Source organism: Perna viridis, chromosome 5 (genome assembly GCF_037379345.1).
Source record: "Perna viridis isolate PV_CMFRI_1.1 ecotype Kerala chromosome 5, ASM3737934v1, whole genome shotgun sequence".
Taxonomy (NCBI): domain Eukaryota; kingdom Metazoa; phylum Mollusca; class Bivalvia; order Mytilida; family Mytilidae; genus Perna; species Perna viridis.
The window spans coordinates 4,418,481-4,446,417 of record NC_142449.1 but is presented as its reverse complement, the minus strand read 5'-3'; the positions used below and the strand labels follow the sequence as shown (position 1 = coordinate 4,446,417).

General features: G+C 32.5%; 3 protein-coding genes across 6 annotated transcripts; 2 read left to right on the top strand and 1 right to left on the bottom strand.

Moving 5' to 3' along the window:
• The first annotated feature begins 381 nt into the window (after positions 1-381).
• On the top strand, positions 382-9,834 carry LOC148615673 (uncharacterized). Of its 3 annotated transcripts, none has more exons than XM_088582164.1 (3): positions 382-543; positions 965-1,123; positions 9,733-9,834. In XM_088582164.1, exons 1-3 carry the CDS (start codon positions 429-431, stop codon positions 9,774-9,776), a joined length of 318 nt encoding a protein of 105 aa, XP_088438290.1. In that variant the 5' UTR covers positions 382-428; the 3' UTR covers positions 9,777-9,834. The 3 variants fall into 3 exon arrangements, 1 of the variants encoding a protein (XP_088438290.1); XR_015922028.1 differs by lacking the exons at positions 382-543; positions 965-1,123 and adding exons at positions 8,220-8,313; positions 8,542-8,626; XR_015922027.1 differs by lacking the exons at positions 382-543; positions 965-1,123 and adding an exon at positions 8,524-8,654.
• LOC148615674 (transcription termination factor 4, mitochondrial-like) lies at positions 964-8,353 on the bottom strand. 2 transcript variants are annotated; one of them, XM_088582163.1, is made up of 2 exons: positions 8,215-8,353; positions 964-4,423 (listed from the first exon to the last, which is right to left on the bottom strand). In XM_088582163.1, exon 2 carries the CDS (start codon positions 4,343-4,345, stop codon positions 3,338-3,340), a length of 1,008 nt encoding a protein of 335 aa, XP_088438289.1. In that variant the 5' UTR covers positions 4,346-4,423; positions 8,215-8,353; the 3' UTR covers positions 964-3,337. The 2 variants fall into 2 exon arrangements, with proteins under 2 accessions (XP_088438289.1, XP_088438288.1); XM_088582162.1 differs by lacking the exon at positions 8,215-8,353 and adding an exon at positions 7,895-8,012.
• A 1,293-nt stretch (positions 9,835-11,127) lies between the features above and the next one.
• On the top strand, positions 11,128-27,353 carry LOC148615672 (large ribosomal subunit protein mL37-like). The gene is made up of 9 exons (XM_088582152.1): positions 11,128-11,254; positions 15,343-15,501; positions 16,343-16,507; positions 18,690-18,787; positions 19,987-20,123; positions 21,808-21,929; positions 23,050-23,232; positions 23,613-23,764; positions 27,019-27,353. Exons 2-9 carry the CDS (start codon positions 15,375-15,377, stop codon positions 27,313-27,315), a joined length of 1,281 nt encoding a protein of 426 aa, XP_088438278.1. The 5' UTR covers positions 11,128-11,254; positions 15,343-15,374; the 3' UTR covers positions 27,316-27,353.
• The last annotated feature ends 584 nt before the right edge of the window (positions 27,354-27,937 follow it).

Genomic DNA, 27,937 nt, shown 5'->3' with positions numbered 1-27,937 from the left:
TGTTCATTACCCAATACCGATCTTTATACAACACAAATCTTTGATACGCAAGTAAAACAAAAACAGATACAAAAAGTCTTGAAATAACGGAGCGACAGACTCAAGTACAAATGGGCTCTTGCGTAAAACTATCTTAAAAGCGCAAAATTATGGTTTGAGAACAGGAACTTACGCCCAAACGCTACCTATGTAAATAGCAGTCAAGAATCGGTTTTTTAGTTTCCTATTTTCCAAGGACAACCCAAGGCGCCTGATTATATAATATTAGCGAGTAGCGATCTTTTATTTATTTTCATTTGTGCATGACGATTTCAAACGAAAAAAATCCACCCTTACATTTTGTACCGAAGAATTGCATTTAATGATCTTTTAAATGTTGGTTTCTCCTGACCCTTTCAAATCTTCCCTTATTTTATTAACAAAATAGTATGGAGGCAAAAATTGAAATGTCACAAATTCTGTCAACTATTCAAACTCTATTGAATTCCTTTTATGCGTGGAATAACAAAGTGGTGAAGTCTGCCAAGAAAATAACTTTTTGTGGTAAGGTTAAATGCAAAATATTAACCAATTTACAGCCTATAAAATAACATTCATCAACCTTTTGAAGACTGAAATTGATGTTTTTCTTGTATTACTTTAAAATGACATATTTGGTTTGGTCTACCCCTTGGTGTGTTGTTAAAAAATAGTAAATATTTTCATTATAAGTGCACACAAGGAAACAATAAACTTTCATAGCTTTACATGTACCATGGTATAACTTTACAGTATAATTTAAGTATCTAGAAAAAATAAGGCCAATTAGAAGTCAATGAATACATTGAAATTTAATATGTAGGCTTAACAAGAACCAAGAACTAATTATGAAGACTGAACTTCAGCTTAGTAAGAATCCTAATGCCAAATATAATTTGATAAAAATCAAAATTAAGCCAGTCAGTAAAACCATGGTTACTTGCAGCATGGAACACCAGTAATGCCAGAGTCACTTGTGGAATGGAACACCTGTACACCACTGATACTTGTGGCATGAGGCACCAGTCAAGCCACGGTCACTTGTGGCATGAAACACCAATAAAGCCACAGGTACTTGTGGCAAGAGACACAAGTAAAGCAACAGGTACTTATGGCAGGAGACACCAGTAAAGCAACAGGTGCTTGTGACAGGAGACACCAGTAAAGCCACTTTCACTTGTGGCATGAGACACCAATAATGCTACATGTACTTGTGGCAAGAAACAATAGTAAAGCAACAGGTACTTATGGCAGGAGACACCAGTAAAGCAACAGGTGCTCGTGGCAGGAGACACCAGTAAAGCCACTTTCACTTGTGGCATGAGACTCTAGTATATGTATAATTATTCAGTCAAGTAGCACATGGCTCAAGTGAATTAAGGCTAAAAATGTCATTCATGCTCCCCTATGGTATCAATGCATTAGTTGAGTGGGAGGTTTTCCTTGTCAAAGGTTGGCAGGTATGAGGGTAACAGAGTCAAATATTCTTTTAGTAAAATATTTATTTTGTGATATTCTCAATGATTATGAATTGAAATTAACAAACACTATGGTAATGGAGGGGAAAAACAGGACAATATGAACTATCCATGCCCAGAAGACCTGTACTTAATTAGCTAAAAAGTGTAACTGACCTTTCGATTCTGTCTATTTTTAATTTGTATTTTGAGCTGAAAATGCATTTCTTCAATTCTTTAATTAATTATAAAAAAATAAGAAATACTAGTAAATGAAAATCCAACTTTTTAAGGTAAGGAAATCAACAAAATTTCAAAATTTTCCATAAATCTGGAAATTAAAGGTGACAAAGATAACAGAAAGAGGACAGATCAATACTATCTAATTATTTTGTTATATCATAAATGTCTGTAACAAATACATGTACATATAATCCTATGTACTTTTAGATTGATTGAGCTATTATTCTTTCCCTCTGTTATGTGAATGTAATTAAGAAGAATGGTTGCAAATAAATTTTCTCTTCATATTTTGTTTGCATTTGGAACTGAGAGCATACATGTAAACAATGTTATAAGTAGAATATGTAAATTAACAAATTGACTAGCCATGGAAACTACATGTATGTGTCCACAATAGTACAAACAGTCTAATATGGCTGAGTGAGTTAATCTCTCCTTACAGAGACAAGAAGACCCATTTGTTTATCTTGTGTGATGTTATGGTGTCGTTAATGGGTGTAGAAAATTTGCAGATGAATGCAAACCTAAAACAAACTGGCAATAAATTCTTTTTAATGTCTTATATGGTACATTTAACAAATTCATCATCATAAATTATGATGTTGCATGAATAGATTGAAATATATTCTATAATTCAAGGGATTTTAAACTAAAGCTATGAAGATATTAATTGAATGAGGAAACATAGTCAGATGATTAAGCAGATATTGGTGAAGGGTTCATATTTCCTTTTATATCTCAATAAATAACATGCCTCATATAAATTTCTAATTTTCCACTGTGGGAACTGAACAAGACTAAAGTTATTCCATATCATTATGGTGATTCAAATAATCAAAATGATAAAAATCTGTTTTGTCACGTTTCAATGCAAGTGTTTAAACTCTTCTATAAATGAAAAGTAAACTTCAAGCTTATTAAATTGGACTAAATGGTGCATCCCCAACTTTAACTATCTTATTAACTACTCATATTGGTCCAATAAATGTTAAATAATTGAAATAAAAGAAACAATCACATTGACACTTTGTAAGTATCTTTACATACTAAAATAAAAAGTTGCCTCCTTTGAAAGAATTTGTGATAATATAATTAAAAAGTCTCATATTGGAAGAAAATGAAAAATAAATGCCCCTTTGTGGAATTTGTGGGGTTTCATACTGATTCTTGTTTCCTATGAAAAAATGAAATATTTTGCTCATTCGTGAAAGAATTCATATTTTTAAACTTTTTCCCGTTCATTCAGATATTGACACTCATTCGTTTTATGCATGCTAAATACTGTAAATGTATTAATATTCACAGTGTACTAATTTTTGTTATTTTCGCAGTGGACAGAAAACGGTGAAAAATAATAGTACCTGTGAAATTGATTTTTAGTGCTGATCATTTTTTTGAAACCTTGAAAATTTATACCTGCAAATATGTTCACTAATGACAGAATCAATGAAAATTAGCAACCACAAAAATAAAAAAAAAATGTTATTACACAAGAGGTAAGATGACATTAAATCTACCAAATTCTAATCCAGTTATTTTTGTAAGATGAGTGATATTATCTTTTCAAAACCAAGGGGAATAACTCAATTCTTTTTATGTCAAAATGCTAAAAAAAAACATCAACTTTCATTATCACTATCAATCACAACCAATTCTTCTGTAAACATTCTGACAAATGTTTTGTAATCCTCTTTTCTCATATTTCCATGCTGTTTGGCAAATACTTCATCAGTTGTGTCTACTATATCTCGAAGTGGTGGGTTATTATTCAGCTTGCCTTTTTTCTGTTTCACAGTCTTCTTGAAAAACCCAGCTCTTTCCAAAAATGCATGTCTACATTTGATGTGTGATACATTTTGAGCAAACAAATTACTTTTAACAATTTGGGAAGTTGGGATTCCCATCTCCATGGTAACATATTCATATTTAGATATGATATCATTAATGTCATATATAAAAACATAAGGTGATGATTTCACCAATTGTATTAACTCCTTCCGAGTGAATAATTCCTTTAGCTGATCAAAACGTGATACAATTTCCCTCTCAGTTTTATGCACTAGTTCTGGGCATTTTGATACAATGGTCACTATAGTACTCTCATAACAACCAAATCTCCTCAAGGTATCCAAAGTCTTGTTGATAGATTCAATATCTACATCCAAAAATTCAGGGCTAAGGTTGAATATCGAACTTATATCAGTCACAGAAAAGCCAAAGTCATACAAGTTTTTACTAATATTGAACAATTTCCCAGACTGAAAATGAGTTGGAAAACACATGATCAGTTCTTCAATGTTTTCAATACTAAAACCAAATTCCATCAAGTTTCTGAGATGTAGACTAGCCTTTTCTTTTCCCATAGTTCCAACGATGCTAATATTATTAAATAGTTTCTCTTTAAAGTTTTCGGTATTTGATCCATTACTATGATTACTGTGTAATGACAATTTTCTTACATTGTAACTTGCATTGTTATGTACATACAACATTGGCCGTTTCCAATGACATTGTGGTGTACAAGTCAAGTTCAGTCTAGTACAAAAAAATCTCAACGAATTAACTGTTTTACAAAGAAACCAATTATGGTACCTTACCAATTGCTGTAATAATTTCATACTTGACATGAATTTTCTGAAGAACAATTTGTCTGCTTTTTCTGTCCACTTTAAAAATTTTTTTTAAACAAACATCTGCTTGATTTCCTAAAAAAAAATAACAAAAAAGAAAGAATTAATTAATTCGTACCATATCGTCAAAGTGTACTGAGCACTCAGAATCATGTGTGTCAGGTTAAGTGGTGAATTTTTAACAGTACATGAAATTGCAGACTATTCCTTCAGTTTAGTTAGTAAGATAGGCTGGTCTGAAAACAATCGAATGATATGCAGATACATTTATTCTAAACAAGAGGCTCTCAAAGAGCCTGAATCGCTCACCTGGTAAACCATGTCCTATTAACTAATTAAGTAAAGTTATCATGCTTTGTTTCAATGTTTGACAAATAAGACTGAAAAAGAGCATATATTGATGACTGCTGTAAGTTCAACTGAGAACCTACTACCAGTCAACACAGAATATCATGTTTATCTAAAGAAAAGCTTCCACCTTAATTTTTCTTCTATAGTTGAGGAAAAAACAGCAAAAAATAAAGCATTAAGATACTTATTCTATTTTAGTTAGGATGACCATGTTTTCAACAGATGAAAAATTTTCATCTGATCAGTTTGTGCATTATACACAAAGGAACAATTATGCCAACTTACATTAAATTTTGTCATAAATTTTTTGCTGTCGTTTAAAAATTGAAAAAAAAACAAGATTGAATATTGAATGCAGAAACAATTTCTAACAATTTTTTTTTTTTTTATAAAAGTTTAATTACTAGTAATAAAGCAGGTAAGTGTCTGGTCCTGCAACTGTTCTCCTTCAGTTCTCAGTCATTTGACTTGATTTAAACTTACAGCTATAAATTCATTGTCAAACAAGTTTTACCATCTTTATAAACAAGATAGCTGACACATTTTCTCAGATTGTCACTCTGTGATCAAAATACCAAATCCGATTTAGAATTTATCTGGTGAACAGTGTGATCACTGCATTATGTTTCATATTTCAAAGTTCAAGTTCAAAGGTACAATGTAACTAAATGTAGTATGAAACAGGTGGTCTTGAGCTGATCTACCCTCATGCCAAATATCAAAAGCATACACAAATGGCAAGATACAAATTTGTATGCAAAATCATTAATTGACCTTGAGGTCACAGATAATCAACCATAGTAACTGACACATTGTCTTGAGATGATCAACCATGATAACAAATATCAAATACATACACCCTCAAAATGCTGGCAAAATGACTGTCCAACTATTCATGACAATGTCAAATATTGATAGAAATGAAAACTCTGATAATATGCATCTCTTCAATCCATATATAATCACAAAGCAAAGTATCAATTTCCTAACCTAAATTCTGTAGGAGGAGTTATCCGGAATAGACATGTACCCAATTACCTCAAAATGGTGACAAATGATTTAGTCCCACTATCCATAAAAATGTCAAATATTGATATAATTCATAACCCTGATAATATGCACATCTTCAATCCATATATAATCATTCTGCAAAGTATCAACTTCGTACCCTAAACACTGTAGGAGGAGTTAAGCGGAATAACTATATACCCTGAATGGAACAGATGGGGTAAACAACATGCCCCTTACTGAATGGTGCGGGGGCATAAAAATATTAAATGATACATATAATTTAATTTGATTTGTAACAAGCTTTCTAACTGCTTGGTTCTCCTTAATGTTTGTATGGCTTGGTACTACATGTATGATGTCATCAACATCAATATGTCCACACTCCGCAATCGAAATAACCCCAAACAAAATAACATTTGATAACAAATCAATTATTAATATTTGGAAAGTCACTATTAGAAATTAAATTATTAAGAATGTTTCTTATTTTTGAACAGGCTATATGAAATAAACAATTTACACTTATTATAAACTACTTTCGAGGTTTTTTATAGTAAACTGCTGCAAAACAGGTTATTTCATATTAACTATACAAAAATTTGAAATATTCTTTAAATAAGATGTTAAAATTGTATTCAGTGTAAGCTTTGATGGAAATTAAAATTTACTATATAAACCTAATTAATAATATAAATAATTTGCTGTAATAAAGAAAGGTCATTTTTTCTCAGACAAATGAGACAAATACATAACAAAAGGAGCAACCATTTGATTTTCATGTTGGGCTAGGATAAAATTTTCTATCCTGCCTTTGTATTTTAAGAAATTTTAGGACCTGCTTTTTTTTCTTCAGTGCTTAGAGCCTAAATTTTCTTCTTTTTTTAATACAAACAAAAAAAAATATATGGTTGTACTTTACAGGTAGGTCATTTCTGAAAATTTTGTTTCATTTTGTTGAAATAAAGCTGTTTTGAGGCAGTTCATAAAGAAATTTCAAGTGTTTTGTCATAAAAAAGTACATATTTTTCTAATCCTTGGTGTATGGAGGTTCAAGTAATTTATAAGTAATTTGGTGATTATTGTTAAAATATCCAGTAGCCATGGTAACATACTAAAAAAAATACCACTGAGTTTTAGTACGAATCAGGTGGGCCTTTCCAAAACAAACAGCCAAATACTATGTTTTATAAAATATCAGGCACTTAGACACTAGCACAGGATGAAAGCATGCATGGATGAGGTGCAAAAAAAGGGAAAAAATAATAACAACCTTTTCAATTAATTTTCTCACAACTTTAGTTCCTAAAGTTCATGTGAAATAAGGTATTTTGAAAATCAGCCAGCTGATGCTACGGAGAGAACCTAATATGGCAAGGGACTAAAACGTTCCACATACAATTATTCATTTCTTAAATGACATCAGTTTACCATAACATATATTACATCTGTCTATGTAGAAATGCTTCACTACAATTAAACAATATTCCCCAAATTTCAACTTTTAATTTCAAGTTTTACAAAATTAGACGTGGTCAAATTTGTGTGTGAAACAGTGCGCCCTAATGTAACTGTGTAGTGCACCCTTCAAGCAACAATAGATCCTGACTTTTTTTCTTATGGCTTGTCCTGGCTTTTTATTTCTTACATATTTCAATCCTGTCTTTTTATTTCAAATTTGATCCTAGCCCCTCCCTTCATAAAAAATCAAATGGTAGTTCCCTTACTGAACTTGTGAGGATATTGATTCAGTCAATTTTCTTCTTGACAACATTTATATGTTTCAGCAATAAAGTTTATTGACAGGTTGTACAAAATTATATTTTTCCCTTTGCAGCAAGAATTTATGTAATGTTTCTATTGAAGACCGATTTCATTTTCTACTTTACATATAAATGTAATCGTTGCTGTTACTAAACACAGCAATATGAGCCTATAAACCTCTTAAGTTGGAGCTAATAAAACTATTTCACTTTGTATTTGTATTTGGAAACAGGGTATAGTTATGTTAAACACCCCAACACTAACAGTATATCGTATTGGTACAGCAAAAGCCAATTATTTATGGTTGTGCCTAAAACTTGATCAGGGGTGATCCATCATATCTTAAGAAATATTTTTTGACTGGTAACAGTGTAAAAACAATTCTGGCTGCAAATTTTTCAGCACTTTTACTGTAGAACATACCCGAAAGAGTCAACCACTGACATTATTGTTAGACTTCGAGGGAATGGTATAAAAGGGAGATAGTATTTCTTTTGAAAAGCGTACCCCCTTGAAATTGATTGGATGTTGATTAATTAGCTGTTAGTTGATAATATAAAATGTGAATTGATACATTATTTTCCTCTGTTCTTTCACTGATATTATAAATTTGAACTAGTATTAAAAAGAAAACATGTAAATATCTTAAGTAAGCATAAATAAATGAAGTCTCCCTCATCATAGTCACTGGTGCGTTCTTTAGCAGCTTCTTCAAGCAATTTATTGTCAACAAGTTTTTTTACCTTGAGGAAAAATTTTGTTCGATCAGGGGCGCATTTCTTTTACCTGAATCTAAAAAAAATGCTTCAGTACAATGTTTCAAAAAACAGAAACATGATTCGGTGATTAAAAACACAACATTTGAGAAACTGTAACATGTTTCAGTTTCTATCAAAACAAACATGTTTCAAAAGTAACAAAATGGCTTGGTAGCGAAGCAAAATAATATCGGGACCGGTTTCGGTTTGTGTTTCAGTTTGAAACATCAATCACTTATGTTTCGATATCATGTTTCTGTTTCAAGTGAAAGAAACAGTGAAACATGAAAATGATTCAGAATCATGTTTCAGATTCGGGTAAAAGAAATGCGCCCCAGGAGGGTGCAACCCAGGATACCAAGATGGCGGATCGACCAATAGGGTGTAGAATGGCGAGGTAAAAGTGTGATTTCTCTTAACTCCATGCACGTATCAGGCTCATTTTGGAAACACAAATTTCAATGTGCCTACAAATTTTTACTATTAATTTTTATAGCTATACAATGAAGCATATTACCGAAATCAACAGTTGAATTTTTTGTTATAATGGGAAGCAACGGAGAGTTCCAACGACAAATTTTGTCATGAAAGAAATTTACGAATAGCATTGAATATCTTACTATAATTTTACTTTTGTGGCAATATCTATGGCTTCTTAACTGTATAGAAATGTGTAACTACTTAATTTGGTCGTTTTAAAACCATCATTAAAGATCAATATAGTTTGTTTACAAATAGGGTGTGTAAGTCTCGTCATGTGACCCCGTGATTTCCTGAGAATGGGTCCTAGTCTACTATTCAAAAGCATGCGGATTTGTCATTTACAGAGCATTGAGTTAAGTGTTAAGGACAAAACATCATTTTGTTCAAAGAATACCGATAAAAAATGACAAATATCTATCTCTACACGATAAAGGTATCAAGATAAAGCATAAAAAAGAAGATTTTGCATTGTTATACACATTTCCAGTACCCCGGAAGTGGACAGTAAAATGCAGATTGGTCTTCGGTATTCAATAAGTTCTACATCCGAAATTCCGGTAAAGAAAATGAAACTAGAACGAGACTTGCATACCCTATTGCCCTCTTGTTTGTTTGGCAATTAATGTCTTCAGCTAAGACAGAGTTGTCTGTCTTAGTGGTCGTTATTGATTACTTGGAACAATTTATGTAAAAATCATAATGTTATAGTTATATTATTTACATTTATATGGATAATATATATATTTGATTTTCAGTAAACCGTTTTAAGTGTCAAATCATGTAGTCCTACTGATAATTTTGCATATCTAAATATTGCATAATACATTGTACCATTTGATATGTTCACATTGAATTTAAAAGTATTGTTAATAAATCCAATTGGATGACCAGGATAGTTACATCATAAATAACTGTTTACATGATAGATTCAGTTGGACTAATGTATCTGACGTATCTGAACGTGTATAATTATATAATCTTCTTACTCTTTATTGATTTAACTTATTTTCTGTGTTTCAGGTTTTATGTGGAGGAAGATAAACTTTGGAATGAACTGGCCATAACGTGGACATATTTGTGATAAAGTTTTATATCTGAATAAATATAGAAGTTAAATATTTATATATTTATGAATGAATTTTAGCCCGGTCAGTGACTATATTAGGCATGACAAGTATTAATTGACCGACCCTGTGAGATGAATCTTGGTGTAATTATGAGACTTATTTTAAAAGCAAACCTAAAAAAACTACAAGAGTTTATTTTAAAAAGGAAATAATCAAGCAGACTTTATGTTTTATTTTAAAAAAAATTCCAGTTCTTGAAGTACTTTTAGGAAAACCATTGACACCAATCAAACTCAATACATACAATTTCATGAGACAATGACATGTTCATGTTATGCAATGCCTTGGAAAGTGTAATTTACCTCTGAGTTCCGCTAATGAAGAAAGCACCTAATAAAACTTATATGCATCATTTAACCTGTGTACTCTTCAATGTTTTTTTTTTTGTTTTTTTTTTTATGTTGACTTTCTGATTACATTGCATCTTTAGTTTGTATTTGATTAAGGTATTGGCATTATATCTCCTAATGAGGCAATAAAGACACGAACGAATAACAAAGGAAAAGAGCCTGTTTATACTACAAAAACCGAAACAAAAACAAAATGTGCTCACACAAAAATTGAAAATTCTAGTAGTCTTCAAGATGTAAACCTAAAACTTATCATATCCTTCACAACTTCTCAATAAAGATGTCATTGATTTTACCCATATTGGTCCCTCTAAAGCCGAAATATCTCAATCATGGAGATCCAGAGGTTGGATATAGCTTTATTCAGAGACCATGTAATGCTATGAGGAATATAAAGTCCATGTCTTATTGGGTTGAACATGCAACTGAGTTGCAAAATTAGTGTAAAAGTTACATGATCAAATTATTTAAAAAAAAAATAATGCTGAATTAATTGGATGTTTATATGCACAAAATAAATGAATGAAATGTATTGTGATGCAGGAGTGTTTCAGAACCCCTGCATCCAAATACATTCCACTCATTTAGTTTACGTATATAATTGTCCAATTTTTAATTCAATGCCAGTCTGTAACAACTGAAAGAACAAAACCACTTTGGGAAGTATATACAAAAAATCATATATTTGAACGACCTGGCATGAAAAATAGGAATATTGACAGCTATCTTTTAGAAACATTTGTCGTATATTGATTAAAATAAAATCCTTATTCCTGTAGAGAAGCATGAAATGTATATTTATAACCAGTCTATGTCACAGGTTGTAAGAACGGGGGATTTTTTTATCTATACTACCCCGTCAGATAGTAATGATAAAGTACTTTAGTCGAATAAGTAAAAAGGTCCGTTTCAGAAATGGTATAACTAAATACCCAAAAATCGTCCACACCTTTTGTATTGGGTTTCCCTCCCCCATACCATAATACCCCTGGTTAGACCAATTAGACACCCGTGTTAGAACAATCCGCATGGACAATTGAAGAAACAAAACCAGCTTCTTAAAAAGTATGGTGTTTGTATGCACACACATATCTATTTTCAGTAAACACGGTCTGACCATTTAAGTCCAAATCAGATGACTGATTTTAAAAACAATACTGTACGGGCAATATTATTTAAAAGATAGCAACTGTAATGTACAAAATCAGCTATTTTGTAAGGGGATTTAGGGTTAGACATAAATATGCGTCATTATTACGTCATCACCAGTTAACAATTTTTGATTCCGTCCAAGTGGTTGCAACAGACTTTGATTTGGTCAGTAATGACAGTATTATAAAAGTTCTCCCATTGCATAGCAATGGTAACGACTAACATGAGGAAAGCATTTGCCTTAAGTGTGAGCAAAGCATTGATTAGGTTCCCTTTTGAAATAAAATGGATTTCTAATCCCTTTTGGGATTAGAAATTTTGGAGCTCTATTCTGATTAATTTGCATTTGTTTACTTCTTGTAGCAGCATTGACTAGTAGTCCGAATTTCCTCTGACTCTGCAACCCTCCTCTTTTTTATTTGGATATTGATATGTCGGGTTGGGGTCAGAACGATGTGCCATACAAAAAGTTGGAGATTTAGCGGTACCGCAGAGTACCGCCCTTCAACCGCTTGTAACGACTTTCAAGTTGAAATTGTGCATGTCACACCTACCTAGTTTGATTCCGGAATCATTTTTCTGTATGCTAATACCAAATTTGCTACAAAACTTACATTTATTATTGAGTGTTGATAATTTTCCATGAGAGACCCTGTTTTGTTGACATTTTGAACCGTAATAGGGAGTAGGCGGAGCTTGTTACCTTTGGAACGGAACGGAGCAGAAACGATTTTTAAAACCGGAATCTAACAGAACATTTCAAAATTCTGCTGAAAAATTACGTGTCCACTACCCTTCCGTTCCAAAAGTAACAATTTCAACTTGAAAGTTGTTACAAGCAGTTGAAGGGCGGTACCGCTAAATCTCCAACTTTTTGTATGGCACATCATTCTGACCCCATACCGACATATCAATATCCAAATAAAAAAGAGGAGGGTTGCAGGGTCAGAGGAAATTCGGACTATGACTAGGTGCATATAATGTTGGTGTTAATATGAATTACAATCTTAAATTCTGTTCTGCACATTTGGAATTCAAATCTCCCATTAAATTTTATATTGGTTATCTTTAATCGACCCTAGCAACTACAGAATTATATTTTTTTCACTGGTGTCTCTCTGAAGGAGTAGTTTCAGCCTGCTGAAGTAAGCTGTCCTTAAATTTGAGTTATTTTCTGATATAATGACTTAGAGTTATGGGACCTCCTAAGAAAAGGGGGAATTTGCAGTTTATTTACTTTAACTTGAAAGTGGTGGCACACATTTTAATTAAACTTCGGGAAAAAACATATACATAAAAAAAAATTTCTGTTTTAAGTTTACCTTCTATTTTCATCATTTCTTATTGTATTTACCACATTTTGGAAATCATTTCCAGCGCATTATTCACCAATATATGAGAATTGGCAGAGAAATGAAAGACTTCTTATAAGAAAAAATAGATGTGTAATGTAAACAAACAAACCTGAAGTGAAATGTTACAGAAACAAAGTTTGTCTACTTATCAAATACTTCTTTTCATATTGAATTATTATGATATTTTCTTCAATTCATGTTTTTATGGTCGTCATCATGAACTCATGGATTGTTATGATGTATCCATCAGCACCATGAAAACTGATTTATTCAACGGGTCATAGTTTGCCCTTCCTCGTTTGTCTACCCCGGACTTGACTTTTTATGAGCAACTCGGCAGGTGTTTCTAGAAAAGCAGAGGACGCTTACCCTACCGGTGCACCTGGTCCATGCTCCCGGTTTTTAGTGGAGTCCGAGTTGCTCATTTACTTTTGTTACTTTGTATGTATGATTTTAGTTACTTTATGTTCTTTGTTGTGTGTGTCTGTTTTCCATGTTGGTCTTTGTCCTTGGGTTACATTCTTTTGATTACCGCAATAACCTTGGATCCCTTGATTACTCTTTATGTCTTAATAACATGTTTCAGACCAAGGTTGTACAATAATTCTTTCTTATAAACACTGTTTGAGATTAAAATGAAACAACTGAAAACCTAAAAGTACATTCCCTGGTCAATAATATAATCGACCCTAGGATCTCTATAAAGTTTCGGGTTACCAGCGATGGATATGCACAATATATGAGTAAATTGCCACTTATGAAATAAAATAAAAACATAGAAGAAATTATCTAAATTAACTTTATTTCTGTGTGTTTGTATCAAAAGATGATTTAAGTAATTTGAAGGAAATATTTTAACATTTCTTTTTAAATCTAAATATTAGAACGTATAAAAATAAATAATGAACATCATTTCCACTCAGCCAATCAAAAGGCATAAGACTTAAGGCACTGTAGACCCGGGGTTGTATTTGAGAGAAATTTGTGGAATGAAAACATTACCTGGGCTGCCTGGTTAGTTACAAGGCTTGTATTTTTTTTTGTCAAACCCATCTTTTTAAATGCTTTTGCAGCTGAAAATTAGTATTTGAAAATTAATTTTGACTATATCAAACAATTTTCTTTCTTAAAAGTATGTTTTAATATATAGAATTCACAAAATTTGACTTATAACCAAACCGGAAATGTCTGATTTTCCTGACTTTCGATTTGTTTTATTAAGCCATTTCATACATCCTGTTGCAACTTTTAACGTGCTTTCAAATTTAAAATTATCCAATTCTGTAGCTATTGAACATGGTGTTTTAGTGTAATTATACATTTGTATATTTCTTTCCTTCACATATTTGTTGGAAATACTGCATCAAGGAATATAAATTGACAGCTCAAGTGCAAAATATCGATCTTTTGCCTTACAAAATTCTACTGCAATCAATTTCTAAAAAACATTTTTCACATGTTTTGACCTTCAAATGGACACTTCATATAATATATAAATGTGTATTATATAGACCAAGATACGGTTAATAATATAGGCTCTAAATAATGGCCAGAATCACTCACCTGGTTAGACAAGCAACATTCTATTTTTGTAAACGCAGCCATGTTTTTCTCAGTTAAAAATTCCAAAGGCTCAAACCTACGAAACAATCATATCAATTTTCATTAAATTCTGTCCAGTAGTTTCTGGGAAGAATTTTTTTAAAGTAACAACATTGAAAATTTGTTGAAAAAGGACAATAACTCCAACTTGCATGAACAGATTAAAAAAAAAAATTGACCACAAATAGATTTCATAATACTGAACAAAAATGTTCAGCATATTGCATATTTCAGCAAATTCTGTGTCAGAATTTCGCTTAACGTTTTGAAGATATATGCAAAAAATTTCTGTCTGACCCCTGTGTTCAATTTGTAGTAATTGGGGCCATGTTTTTTGACGCATCAAAAAATCACCACATCAGTTCTATACACGCATCCTAAGCAACATTCATACCTAGTTTGGTTTCAGTTGGACTTGTAGTATCAGAGGAGCAGTTTTTTGAAAGAGATAACATTTGAAAGAGTAAAAAAAAAAAACATTGAAAAAGGGCAATAACTCCAACATGGCTTAATATATTAACACAATATTTTTTAATTTTTACCCTATCAGAATTTGGCTTAACTCAAATATTTTGGAGATATATGTGAAAAACTTCTGTCTGATCCCTATGTTCTATTTATAGTAATGACATGCATGTTGTTCAGCAGAATAAAAAATTCCCACATTAGCTCTATGCAGATCATCCTGAGGAACATTCTTACCAAGTTTGGTTCTAATTGGTCAAGCAATTTCAGAGGAGAAGAATTTAGATAAAAAAAAATTGTTAACAAATACAAATGATGATGACGGACACCAAGTGATGGCAATATCAAGTCAATGTGTGTAGTTCCATGTCAGTATTTAAGTGATCTAGACAAAAATAGGCTATTATTACATAGCTATGCCTGTGATCTCTTTTTATCCAAGTTTCTTTTCTTGACAGCTTAATTTGTACATTTTCAATCAGGGCTTAAATGGTTTCTTGGATTCAAATGATTCACTGCTGATGATACTCTTTGTGTTGAACAGTGTGCTAAACTGTGAAATTCTTGACTTTTTTACAGGTTTTTTAATCAGTTGAGAGTAATAACCAACCATGAAACTTTCACCACGTCTGTTCATATACAAAGTTGACAAACCAAGATTTATGAAGAATTTATGGAAAACCAGAGGAAAATTTAGAAATCCTCCAGTAAATATACCTGAGTCTATACAGAAACTTGGTAACCCTTTATATATAGTGTTAACCTTTCATAAAATGAAAACCTCAGCAATAATTAGATAGATACTTCATGAAACCAAGTACACATTATACACAGCTGTGAAATTTTTTATGATTCTGGTTTTTGCTTTCCATTACCCTTATTTACTATAAAAAGATCAGTTATGAAAACTATTTTTATATGACTGCAAATTTAAATTTTGCAGTTGTATAATAGTATTGTACTGACAAAGTTTATGTCATTGCCATCCATAGACGTTTTTTTGTGATTACTCAAAAACAAAAATATCCAAATACTGTAAACGTACTAATTTTTGCTATTTTCGCAGTGGACAGAAAACTGCGAAAAATAATACATGCGAAGTTGATTTTTAACACTGTAGAATGCATATCATTTTTTTTATTCCGCGAAAATTTATACCAGCAAATAAATTCACTTGACAGAATCCACGAAAATTAGCAACTGCGAATATGTTTACAGTAGCAGAATCTAGCATAGGGAAATTCTACCATGTGCAATACAAGGAATGAAGCTTCAGCTGTTTAAGAAGTTATGAATTTTTTTATCTTGCAATTTTCGATAAACATTCAATTATAAAATTCAATTCTGACTACTGGGCTGGTGAATACCTTCAGGTACCTTTGGTCTACCAGCAGTTGCATTAGTTTCTAAATATGAGAATACCAGTCATATATAAATATTGGAAGTTTTGTAATCATTAAATGCTGTACATGTGTTTCAGGGAGTAACATCTCGAGCAGCCAACTGTAAAGCATTTTTTTTATTTTTGCAAGAATATAAGAGGTTTTAATCTTTAGTTTGTTTGTGTGTGTCTATATAGGTGTCACAGTTCATGATCCCTTGGAAGAGTTTGGTCCTAAGAGAGTGGAATGGAAGCCACCAGTTAATGATCCTCGGTTTGAGGAAGAACCCAAATTAACAGACCATCCATTGTACAATGAAAATCCTGCATTATCATATACCTTTAAAACCAAATTTATACAAGGTATGAATATGTTTAAGTATAGTCAGCTTAAGTTATATTGACTTTTATGTATATATTATTTGGTATTGGCTAGTACATCTATAAAGACAGGGGAAGGTCAAAGCTTGCCATTCTATTTACTTTTAATTCCTATTGGTCCAGTATGTGACCATATCATATTTCCCTGAATGTTACTTAAATAGTGTCCAACAATCAACATTTGAGTTATAGAAGGGATTCCACAAATGGAACTTGTTTATGGGCTGTTTATAGGGATTGCACTGAGGCTTTGCCAATGTCGCAGTTTGCAATTTTTTATTTGATCTGGCAACAAAAATAACTAGTTGGCAATTTTCTTGGTGCCTAGGTTTTGTATATTAAATTGGACAGGAAGTTTGTCAGCAACAGATATTCTCTCCAATTGAACAATTGTGTTGACACCTGGGCAGAGTTAGTTGACCTTAACCAATTTACGACTGAAGCCAGTCAAAGTTAATCAGACTAGGTGATTGTGACTCACAATATCCTCATGGGAGTTGTCAATCAGATATAAATATATCATTGAGCCAATCAAAACTCTCATTATCTGATCAAGGCCATGAGCATGTGGCTACATACAAGCTTCACAGCCCTGTTAAACAATATTATACATTCAGAAACAGATTTACCTTATAACAGAATGAATTAAATCCAATTAACAATGATTATCTCAACAGAAAGTGTCTAAAAGACTTCGAAAAGCAAAGAATTGATAAAAGAAAAAAATGGATGACATTTGTTTTCACTTTTGAGGCATTAAAAACAAGTTTTGGGCATTTTCCTAAATAAAGTACATATTTTTAGCTCGCTTGGCATCCATTGTCGTCATCGTAGTTAACAATTTCTTCAAACATCTTCTCTGAAACTGCTGAATGGATTTGGACGAAACTTAATATGGTTGTTTCTTAGAGTATCCTGCACAAATGTTTCTTAGAGTATCCTGCACAAAAAGACCATTTGGATTTGTGGTCGGTTAAAAAACACGGCCGCCTTTACTAAAAAAAAGAACATAGGGGTCAGACAACAGATTTTCACATATATCTCCAAAATCGTTAGGTTTAACCAAATTCTGACATTAATAAAAGTATTCAGCATAATCAAATCAATCTGTTGTCAAATTTTGGTGGAAATCTGTTGACCCATAATGGAGTTATTGCCCTTTTTGGACATTTTTTTGCTGTTTTTTTTTATGTTATTTCTTTCAAAAGTCTTCTCCTTAGAAACTACTTCACAGAATTCAATGAAAGTTGGTATTTATGTTTTTTTAGGGTATCCTAAACAAAATGACCATTTAGATTTTTGATCAGTTAAAAAACATGGCTGCCGTTTGTAAAAATAAAATTTAGGGGTCAGACAGTAGTTTTTTTGCATGTATCTCCAAAGCCGTTAGGTTCAGCCAATATCTTTCAATTACGGAAATGGTCCTTATTATAAAGCCTACAAAAGTGTTCAAGGGATCAAAGTTGCCAGACGACTCCATGTAAGAGTTATTGCCCTTGAGAGGTGAAAAATATCAATTTTTCTTTACAGTTTTTAGTCAATATCTTGAAAAGTATGATAGATCAAATGAAACTTTCAGTTGCTGAGATGATTCTTGTTCTAAGGCCTACAAAAGTCTTCAGGGATCAAAGTTGTCAGATGACTCCATGTGTGAGTTATTGTCCTTGAAAGGCAAAAAATAATGTATTTAGCAGTTTTCAGTCAATATCTTGAAAACTATAATAGATAGAATGAAACTTTCAGTTGGTAATATGATCCTTATGATAAGTTCTACCGAAGTCTTCATGGAGTCAAAATTGTTGGACAACTTGTTAGAGTTATTGCCCTTGAAAGGCAAATATAACCAGGTGAGCAATTCAAGCTCCTGGGAGCCTCTTGTTTAATTGTGTCGTAGAGGTTCAAGAAGTTTATGGTGAATTGTTGAATATTCTCATAAAAAAAGTAACCATGGTAACATACAGCAAAAAAATATTGCTTAGTTTTAGTACAAGCAAGGGGTGCTTTTCCACAAATAGGTACTCACCCTATTCAGAATATACAAGATGTGGTGTAAATGTTAATCAGAATATCAGTGTGTCTAGATATACATAATAGGTTAAATATGCTTCTTTTGGATCAGGTAGCAAGTCCTGGTAGTTGATTTAGTTTAGATGTTTTATTGTAGATATGAGCCAAGTGTGTGCCCTGACTAAGACATTACAGTTAGAAGGACTACCAGATAATGTCTCTCGACTTGTCAGTAAAGTTAATGTGCCCAATAAGGTATTGCTCCATCAAAATAGTATGATTATTACTAAATTGATTTTTTAATGCGAGATAAATTTATTTTTAATCTTTTTTATTATTCCCCCTGCAAAGCAGGAGGTATATTGTGATCATGCTTTCTGTTCATCCATTTGTCTGTTTCCCCAGTTCTTATTTGCAAATATTCTAAACTGCTGAATGGAACTTTTACAAATTCTTTATCAATGATGTCATTGTACACCTCCTATTTTGTTTTTTTTTCCATTTGATGACTTATGGGGGTTCCTGATGCAAATCATGGACTTTGTCATTCCTCATCCAAGGTGGGGAACCATGTTCTAATCTACAACTCATCTAAAGCTACTGAATTGAATGCATTGAAACTTTATTGCATGATGTCAGTGTTCACTGATTTTTTTACCATTTGAATTACTTGTGGGTTTTCCATATGGTTTCTGGGGAGGGCTTTTTATTAACACAATCAGGTTTTATGAAAATGATTCACAATCACACAGCAACCAATCACAACGGCAACATTTTTATATCACCAGTTTGTATCATGGTGTGATATCGCAAATGTCTAAGAAGTAGACAAAACAACAAAGTCATAAAGAATACATATACTAACACCTGTAATCTAATTCATTTTACCTAAAAAAAACACAAAAAATATCTGAAAAATGTTTTGCAGGTTGTACAACAGTTTGATTACTGAAGTAGATAACTATCAAGATGATTGTAATTAACATTTGTATTATATAAAACATTCATCCAAACTGATATTTTGAGACAGATATCTTTTATCAAACAAGGATATTTTCAGACAGATGTCATTTATCAAACAAGGATATTTTACATGACAGATATCTTTTATCAAAGAAGGATATTTTACATGACAGATATCTTTTATCAAACAAAGATATTTTGACAGATATCTTTTATCAAACAAGGATATTTTGGCAGATATCTGATATTAAACAAGGATATTTTACATGACAAATATCTTTTATCAAACAAGGATATTTTGACAGATATCTTTTATCAAACAAGGATATTTTGGCAGATATCTGATATCAAACAAGGATATTTTACATGACAAATATCTTTTATCAAACAAGGATATTTTGACAGATATCTTTTATCAAACAAGGATATTTTACATGACACAAATAGCTTCATCTTAACTATGACTAAAAACTTCATTCAAACTATGACAGGAGAGACTATTACAACAGTACATTCATCATTCACAAGAATGGATCACAACAAGAGACAAGATGCCACGTCGAATGGATCCAGATGTTCCAAAAAAGTCTGTTCGTAGAGAGTATGCAGTACCTATTGCTAAATCTATGTAAGTTGTCAGAACCTACATACATTTATACCAACAAACAATATTTTATTTGTACTTACCCACATTTTTCTGCAGGTTTGATTTTTCCCAATGAAATTTTCTTAACACCTCAGTGTAAGTTGAAATCATATTGACTCTGATTAACTTAGAATTAAGTAGATGGAATTCACTTCTATGGAGCATATTCATGTTTCCCAAGTTACATGTCTAAATTCAATAAATTATTGGTGCTTACAGTGTCCTTAACTAATCTGAAGATGGGAAGAGGTCGACAGGTATACTGTTTTACCCTTGTCCATGTTTCAGTCAGTAACACTTTTCTCTGCAACTACTCATTACAATGGCTTGAAATTTTAACATGTTCTTCCTGTAGGTATGCCATGTAGTGTGATCCATTTTCAGGAAATTCAAAAACAACTTCCTGTTTACAGAGGACTTTGTTTATTTTCGTTATATCAGGATTGAAATCAGGGGTATCACTAGTGAGCCATTGGTCGCAGATTTCTTGTATATATTTAGTTAAGCCTATATAAGTTTGAGTTTTAGACATGATTTGAAACCCTCCCTCATTATTATACAGAAGTTTAAGACCAGTCATACAATTGTTCATCTGTCTGTCTGTCCTTCTTAATATGTCACACCATAAATTGAGGAACCTGTGCTCAATTAACTTCAAACTAGACACAAATGTTTGTTATGATGCACTTATATTCTATATACTATTTAGAGAAAATTTCATGTTTAGTGTCTGAGTTTTTTGTTATTTTTTTTAAAAAGGGGAGTGTCAAGATTTTACAATGTCATGTCATCCCATATTTTGGAAATTGCATGTTGGATTTACTTCAGACTACACACAGTTATTTGTTACCATAGTTTGAAGGCCTGTATACATTTTGGTGAATTTTTCTATTTTTCTTTTTTTCATTTATTGACTTTTTGTAGATTTTAAGGGATTTTTGTTCGTATGTTGCACGATTACAAATGTACTTGCACTACAACTTAAGAACTCTTATAACAATAAATTTGAGAACCCCTTTAACGATTAACTTGAACCCTCCTTAAATGATAAACTTGGGAACCCCTTTAACGATAAACTTGGGAACCCTTCTAATTATAAACTTGAACACTCCTTTAATGATAAACTTGAGAACCCTTTTACTGATCAACTGGAGAACCCATTTAACAGTGAACTTGAGAACCCCTTTAATGATAAATTTGAACACTCCTTTAATAATTAACTTGAGAACCCCTTTAACGATAAACTTGAGAACTCCTTTAATGGTAAATTTGAACACTCCTTTTAATGATGAATTTGAGAACCCCTTTAATGATAAACTTGAAAACCCCTTTAATGATAAACTTGGGAACCCCTTTATACATTAACTTTAAATTGTAGACAGTTTTTTGTTATCATGGTCTTTTTGAAGAAATTTTTATTTTTAGTTTTAGAGTTATAGGACTTCTTCATATTTTAATGGGATTTTTTTACATGCTGCACTGTAACTTTATTATGAGATCAGGCTTATCATGTGCTCATGGCGCAGCTGTTTATTAAGCAAACAAAATGTTTTATTGACTTAAGGGATTTGATTTAGATATGTTTCGTGAGATGTTTTTGCATTTGTAGAAATTGTTCACACTTCATCTTGTTCAATTTATTGTCTGTATCTATTTTATATTTCAGTGAGGTTCTCTTAACAGATATGATTCGATTGAGTCGAAGTACTGCAACTCAGTTCCCATCTACAGTAACCTGTCAAAGGCTCATATCAAGGCCTCACTTAAAAACTAACTTTTCATATAAAGGTATGAACAGTAACCTGTTGTTATTTTCATTCAAATGTATATAGGGCCATGTGAGCTATTGCAATCACTTTGCATCTGTCATTGTCTGTAAACTTTTCTTCGAATATCTTCTTCTCTTAAACTACTTGACAGATTTTAATGCAAGTTGTTATGAATGTTCCTTGGGTATCCTGTTTGGATTGTAGTTTTAAGCCAATTTCCTGAAAGTTTTGATAGACAGTAAGTAACTCTCAATTGATGAAATGATTCTTATGATAAGGCATAAAAATTGTTTCCATTGAGTTGTAGTTCTAATATTTAGGCTCCTGGTGCCTCTAGTTTTACAACCCATAGGCTAGGGACATAATTCTGAACATGTGATTGTATTTCAGGCTAATATCTCACTTAATGGTTGTATAAACAATGATTACAACCATCATATTTCAGACGCTGATGAAATTGTACTTTTTGTAGTAAATTTTTCATTCACAAGTGAAAGATACCAATTTTCAAAACAAAAGTTAGTGTTTCATTATTCTGTTGTGATGGATACAGTCTAACAATCCATGAAATATAATATTTATTTAAGATACCCGATCTCCCAATAAATAAGTTCTTTTATAACTGCTATCAAGTGTACTGTTATATTGGTATGATGCTGATGTTGTACATGTTGTAGACACAGTTTTGTTTTTTTTTTATCAAATTTTATAATAAGGTTCCAAACCACAAAAGGAAGGTTGGTATTGATTTGGTACAAAAGTAAATGTATTGAAAAAGGAGCCTAAAACAAGCATTTTATAGAATTTAACTATATTTGTATATAACTGCTGTAAAAGCATTTGAATGTGAATGATATTTCCCACAATATTCTGTATCAGTTGATAATGGTAAGCCTTGGATTGATTTAGGGGTTAAGACTTGAATCTTGTATGAATTAAGGGCTAAAAACCCATTTAGGAATAATGGCCAAAATGAACCACTTTGGCTCTGGTCAAATTTTTATCCTGTGTCAAATGCTTAATTGTAATTCAAGGCTGTGTTAAGTTTGGTGTGTCCACACTTGCCCAAACTGCTCAGGGTTTGACATCTGTGTCATATCAAGCTGCACCCTGTGAAGCATTTCATTGAAATATTGCAGGTGACAAAATTCTGATACGTGGAAAGCCTTTGTATATGTTAGGATGTGATCAAGACTTGTCACCTTTTGTTGACCAGGATAGTGTTGACCAATCAGCACAGATAAATGTACCAGATATCTATCCTGTCAAACCCACAGTAGATCTTATTAAAGAGCACATTTATGATGATATTATTAGTACAGGTAATTTATTGTAATCTGCTGTCATCATTTGTTGCTTGGAAGAAATGAATTACAAAGGATGGTGTCAAATTACAGGACCTCAAATTCTATGCTAACAGATGCTTGCATGTTGGAAATTGTCTGATTTTGATATTCTTTTCATAAAGAATACGACCCACAGAGATCTAATACTAAAAAGATGCACATTTTATGTATGATCCTTAACCTGAATTAGTCCATAACAGAAACACCCTAAAAAATTAAAAGTGTAGATTGATAAAATATTTACATTAATTATTTTTCAAGGACCAATAAAAAAAAAAAACCTAAAATCATGGCATCTACTTTATGTTATGAAAAACATGTATGGGCACTTTAAATATTGCATGTATTTTTTTCAGGTTTTAAATCTGCCTATACATTTAGTAAACCTCACACCCTGTTCATTGCCAACACAGAAAAGTCTGATTGGTGGACGGAGACAGACAAACAATGTCGAGCTTTAATGTTCAGTTTTGCCTTTGCCATGACCCGGGCGAAGGAAAAATATGGAGTAAGTTCATATGTCACATTGAAAGGCAAACATTTAGAGTACCCTTTGAGTGGTCTGTGATGTCTTATTATCTTTTATCAAATACATTTTTTATGATACATGTAATAAATAATTAATGAGAGATGGTGAAAAGGAAATATGGGTGTTGTTTATTGTAATGGTTTAATGATTTGGATGGAAGAGTAAAATCGTTTGTGTAATACTGCACTATAGATTGTATTTTTTATTGTCTCACTTGCTATGAAAGTCATGGAAGGTGAGACTTAGGTTTTGCTTTTCTGCTGACAGCAGTGAAGGCAGTGTCCACAAACTTAACATTAAGTTTTCTGACTAGTTCATTTAAACATGAACCCCTTATGCTATGTCAGTGGTATTTAGTGGACAGATGCATTACCATCATTGCATCTCAAATTCATGCAAATTTTACGCATATACCGCTGCATGGTCCAGGTGTCAAAAGAATAGGCCTGCAGCAGTGCTAAGCTTGTCGTAAAAAGCAACTAAATAATGCTTACGAACCTAGCCAGGGGCTAGGCGCTCTGCCCACTGAGCAACTGGGTTGTGTTACAGGTTACAGACCACCAATTCAACCAATGAGCATTTGGAACGTACGCAAAAATAGTCCTACGCAGAAATTACCCCTGTTCCTCATAGTGCTGTGAAAAAAGTTCTCATCTTATTTAAAAAATTGAAACAGTTTCTGAAAGGAAAAACATTTCTGTACATTTTATAGGTGCATTTTGCTTCTTGTGATGTGAAGCCTAATCTCCATAATGATTTTTAAATATACCCCTATCTTGTGAAAACACTGGGATTTCCCATGCTATTTATAGACCCTTCACTTCCGGTGACCAGTACTGCACTGCAAGTCTGCTAACCCCATATGCCATTCTGAGGATTGTGATCTGACATATGTAGAATCATGCTGATATATAGTCCTCTGCAGGTTAAAGTTAAGGTAAAGTCCAGAGAAGCCATTGAATATTGTGAAATTAGCATAGAAGCCTATGGAAAGTGGAATTAGTGGTTTTTAGCCTACATGCTGGGGTTGTCAGGCTATAATACGGAAAACCTGACCGCAAACCATAGTGGTGCACCGTGTTGGGAAAGATGCCACGTTCCTCATACATTAAAGAACCCTGCTGTGGTATTCAATAGGAGTAGGAACCTTTGTGCTCTGCCACAGGAGGCTAAATTGCCCGATTCTGCCCATCCCTCCCTTTTTCTAGTGGCAATAAAAATTTGTTGACCATTATTATCCTTGTGTCCCATCCATTTTTTCATTTCATCATCATCATTTCATGTTCATTTTATCATACATTTCATGTTCATCACCTGAATATAGCTGAAATATTGCTGCTCGGGCGTTAAACCCCAACAATCAATCAATCTGCAGTCATGGTCTGTTGACTTAGAAAATTCAATGTCTAATTTAATGTTAAGTTTTCTGATAAGTTCGTTTCAACATGAACCCCTTATGCTGGGTAAATGAAATGTGGTGTACAGATGCATTACCATCATGCATCGCAAATTCATGCCAACTTTACGTTTATACCCCCCAGTCTAGTATACTTTGTAGTGGTAACACAAAAATAATGTTTTTATTTCATATTATTATACAAAATATGAAAGCAACACAAAAAATAATATTTAACCAACACACCATTATGTTGACAATATTGAACAGGCAAGATTTATCTCTGTGATAACAGTTTATATAACTCTCATGACTTATTAGCTCACCTGGCTGAAGGTCATGGGAGCTATTGCCATCACTTGGCGTCCGTTTTCGTCGTTAACAATTTTTCAAAACTCTTCTCCTTTGAAACTACTCGAACAATTGGAACCAAACTTGGTTTGAATGTTCCTTGGGATATCCTGCATAGAATTGATTTTGGGATTTTTGATGTGTCGAAAAACATGGCTGCCATTTCTAAAAATAGAACATAGGGGTCAGACAGTAGTGTTTTGCATATATCTCCAAAACTGTTAGGTTTAGCCAAATTCTGACATGGGGGTAAAAAGTGTTCAGCTTAATGTGATCCATCTGTGGTCAAATTTTCATTTTAATCTGTTCAGCATGTTGGAGTTATTACCCTTTTTCGACGTTTTTTTGCTATTATTAATGTTATTTCTTTCAAAAATCTTCTCCTCTGACACTATTTTACCAATTGGAACCAAATTTGGTGTGATTATGCAGATGTGGGGATTTTTGATCCGTTGAAAAAAATGGCCGCCATTACTAAAAATAGAACATAGGGGTCAGACAGTAGTTTTTTGTATATATCTCCAAAACCTTTAGGTTTAGCCAAAATCTTTCATTTACTGAAATGATCCTATAATAAGTCCTATCATAGTTTTCTCGAGTCAAAATTGTTGGACAACTTCAAGGCAAAATTCAACTAGGTGAGCGATTCAGGCTCCTGGGAGCCTCTTGTTTTATAAAGATTCATTGTTACTGGTATTAAAACCTCTCAAGTGTTTATGTTTGTTTAAGAAAACAAAATGAAAATAACTGTTAAATATCTATTGTTCACTCAAAAACTATAACTGAAGTTTGTGTTCTTGTCATGTTTTCCCATTTTCTTGTTCTTTCATTTTGCTTTCATATAATGGGTGTCATATCTTGTTGCCTTATTTATTTTTGTACCCCCACTAGGTATGTAGTGATAGGGTTGTCTATAAGTCCTTACTTCCATTATGTAGGGGAACCCATATTCTCTTATCTGCTACTCATCCTATACCACAGAATGGAATTTAATGAAACTTTTACATAATATTTTATTACATGTTCCCATTGTACGTTGTACCTCCTATTTAAAATTTTGATCCAAAGTGATTTGGGGTTTCACATAGCAAAACACTGACTAAGCATATGGGGTACCCTTATTTTTTACTTTTCATACACCACTAAATGGAATTGATGGAAACTTTCATAGAATTATTATGACATGTTTCAGTTGATCCAAATCATTTGGAGGTCACAATGTGCATGTTATCAAATGAAGTGTGGGGGTATCAAGTAGTGAGCATAGTTTTTTAAGTATAAAATGTCTCATATGTTTATTCTGTCGATATTTTGATGTGACTCAGGTTGTAAACTGGTGAACTCATAAAAAATATGTAATTATCTTTTCATGCAATACTGTGTATATTTGTTTATTGTAGGACTGGAAGTATCTTCTCCATCTGAAGATACATTTCACTGCATTTTAAACTCCAGTTGAATAAACATATTTACGTTTATCTTTCAGGAGGGGATAACAAGTCTACCAGAACCAGTAAGTGTCCAGTGTGTCAATCTCAGTCAAAATATGATTAATTTCATGTGTTTCCAGTTGAATACATTGAATCTTGATAGTGATAATGGTATAAAGAACTTTGCTTGGTTAGATACAGGAAACAAAATGTTTGATATATTACTACCACGCCCTAGTATGAAGAATCGACCTGATTTGTTAAAAAGACGCTATGTGAACTTTGACCCATCACCATTTGACAAATTGTGTGCTATAATTCTGAATGGATTACCAGAATCTACAAATTTATGATTTATAGTTATCTATTGAAATAAAATACAGCAGATTTAGTTACTTGCCCTTTTGATCACAATTACCATTATTAATTATACCCAGTGCAAACCAGTTTTTTCGACTGACATAATTTGTTGTTGTAAATGGTATGGCACTGCCATCATTCCTATTGTGTCGTTTTTATAGGACAGCAAAATATTTTATGGGTCATATAATAGTATCACCCTGTCATTGGAGGCAGCAACGGTATTGATGCTGTTTTTGGCATCCGTTTACTTTCGTGTATTTACAATCTTCTCTGATATTTTTTGTAAAAAAAAATCAACTTTTTACCTCACCTGGCATGATGGGCCATGTGAGTTATTGTCATCACTATATGTCCGTTGTCCATAAAGTTTTCAAACATCTTGTTCTCTGAAATTACAGGACAGATTTTAACCAAACTTTGCTTAAATGTTCCTTAGGGTATGATATCTTTAACAATCTTTTTGTTGGGATTTTTTAATCTGGCAAAAAACATGGGCACCATTACTCATAAAAGACCATATAGGTTAAATTGCAGAACCTTACAAATAAATACTAGAAGCCCTGTTTATCACAGGAGCCCCCACCTCATTTGTTAGTAGTGATTTTTTTTTTA

What these genes read in the sequence shown, in the direction of transcription:
- LOC148615674 (XM_088582163.1), bottom strand. Translation starts at nt 4,345, where the DNA reads ATGTCAAGTATGAAATTATTACAGCAATTGGTAAGGTACCATAATTGG.
- LOC148615672 (XM_088582152.1), top strand. Translation starts at nt 15,375, where the DNA reads ATGAAACTTTCACCACGTCTGTTCATATACAAAGTTGACAAACCAAGA. An exon ending in GTACCTATTGCTAAATCTAT is followed by an intron (nt 20,124 to 21,807) that starts GTAAGTTGTCAG and finishes TTTATATTTCAG; the next exon opens with TGAGGTTCTCTTAACAGATA. An exon ending in TGATGATATTATTAGTACAG is followed by an intron (nt 23,233 to 23,612) that starts GTAATTTATTGT and finishes TATTTTTTTCAG; the next exon opens with GTTTTAAATCTGCCTATACA.
- LOC148615673 (XM_088582164.1), top strand. Translation starts at nt 429, where the DNA reads ATGGAGGCAAAAATTGAAATGTCACAAATTCTGTCAACTATTCAAACT. An exon ending in CAAGAAAATAACTTTTTGTG is followed by an intron (nt 544 to 964) that starts GTAAGGTTAAAT and finishes GGTTACTTGCAG; the next exon opens with CATGGAACACCAGTAATGCC. An exon ending in AGACACAAGTAAAGCAACAG is followed by an intron (nt 1,124 to 9,732) that starts GTACTTATGGCA and finishes TCTGTGTTTCAG; the next exon opens with GTTTTATGTGGAGGAAGATA.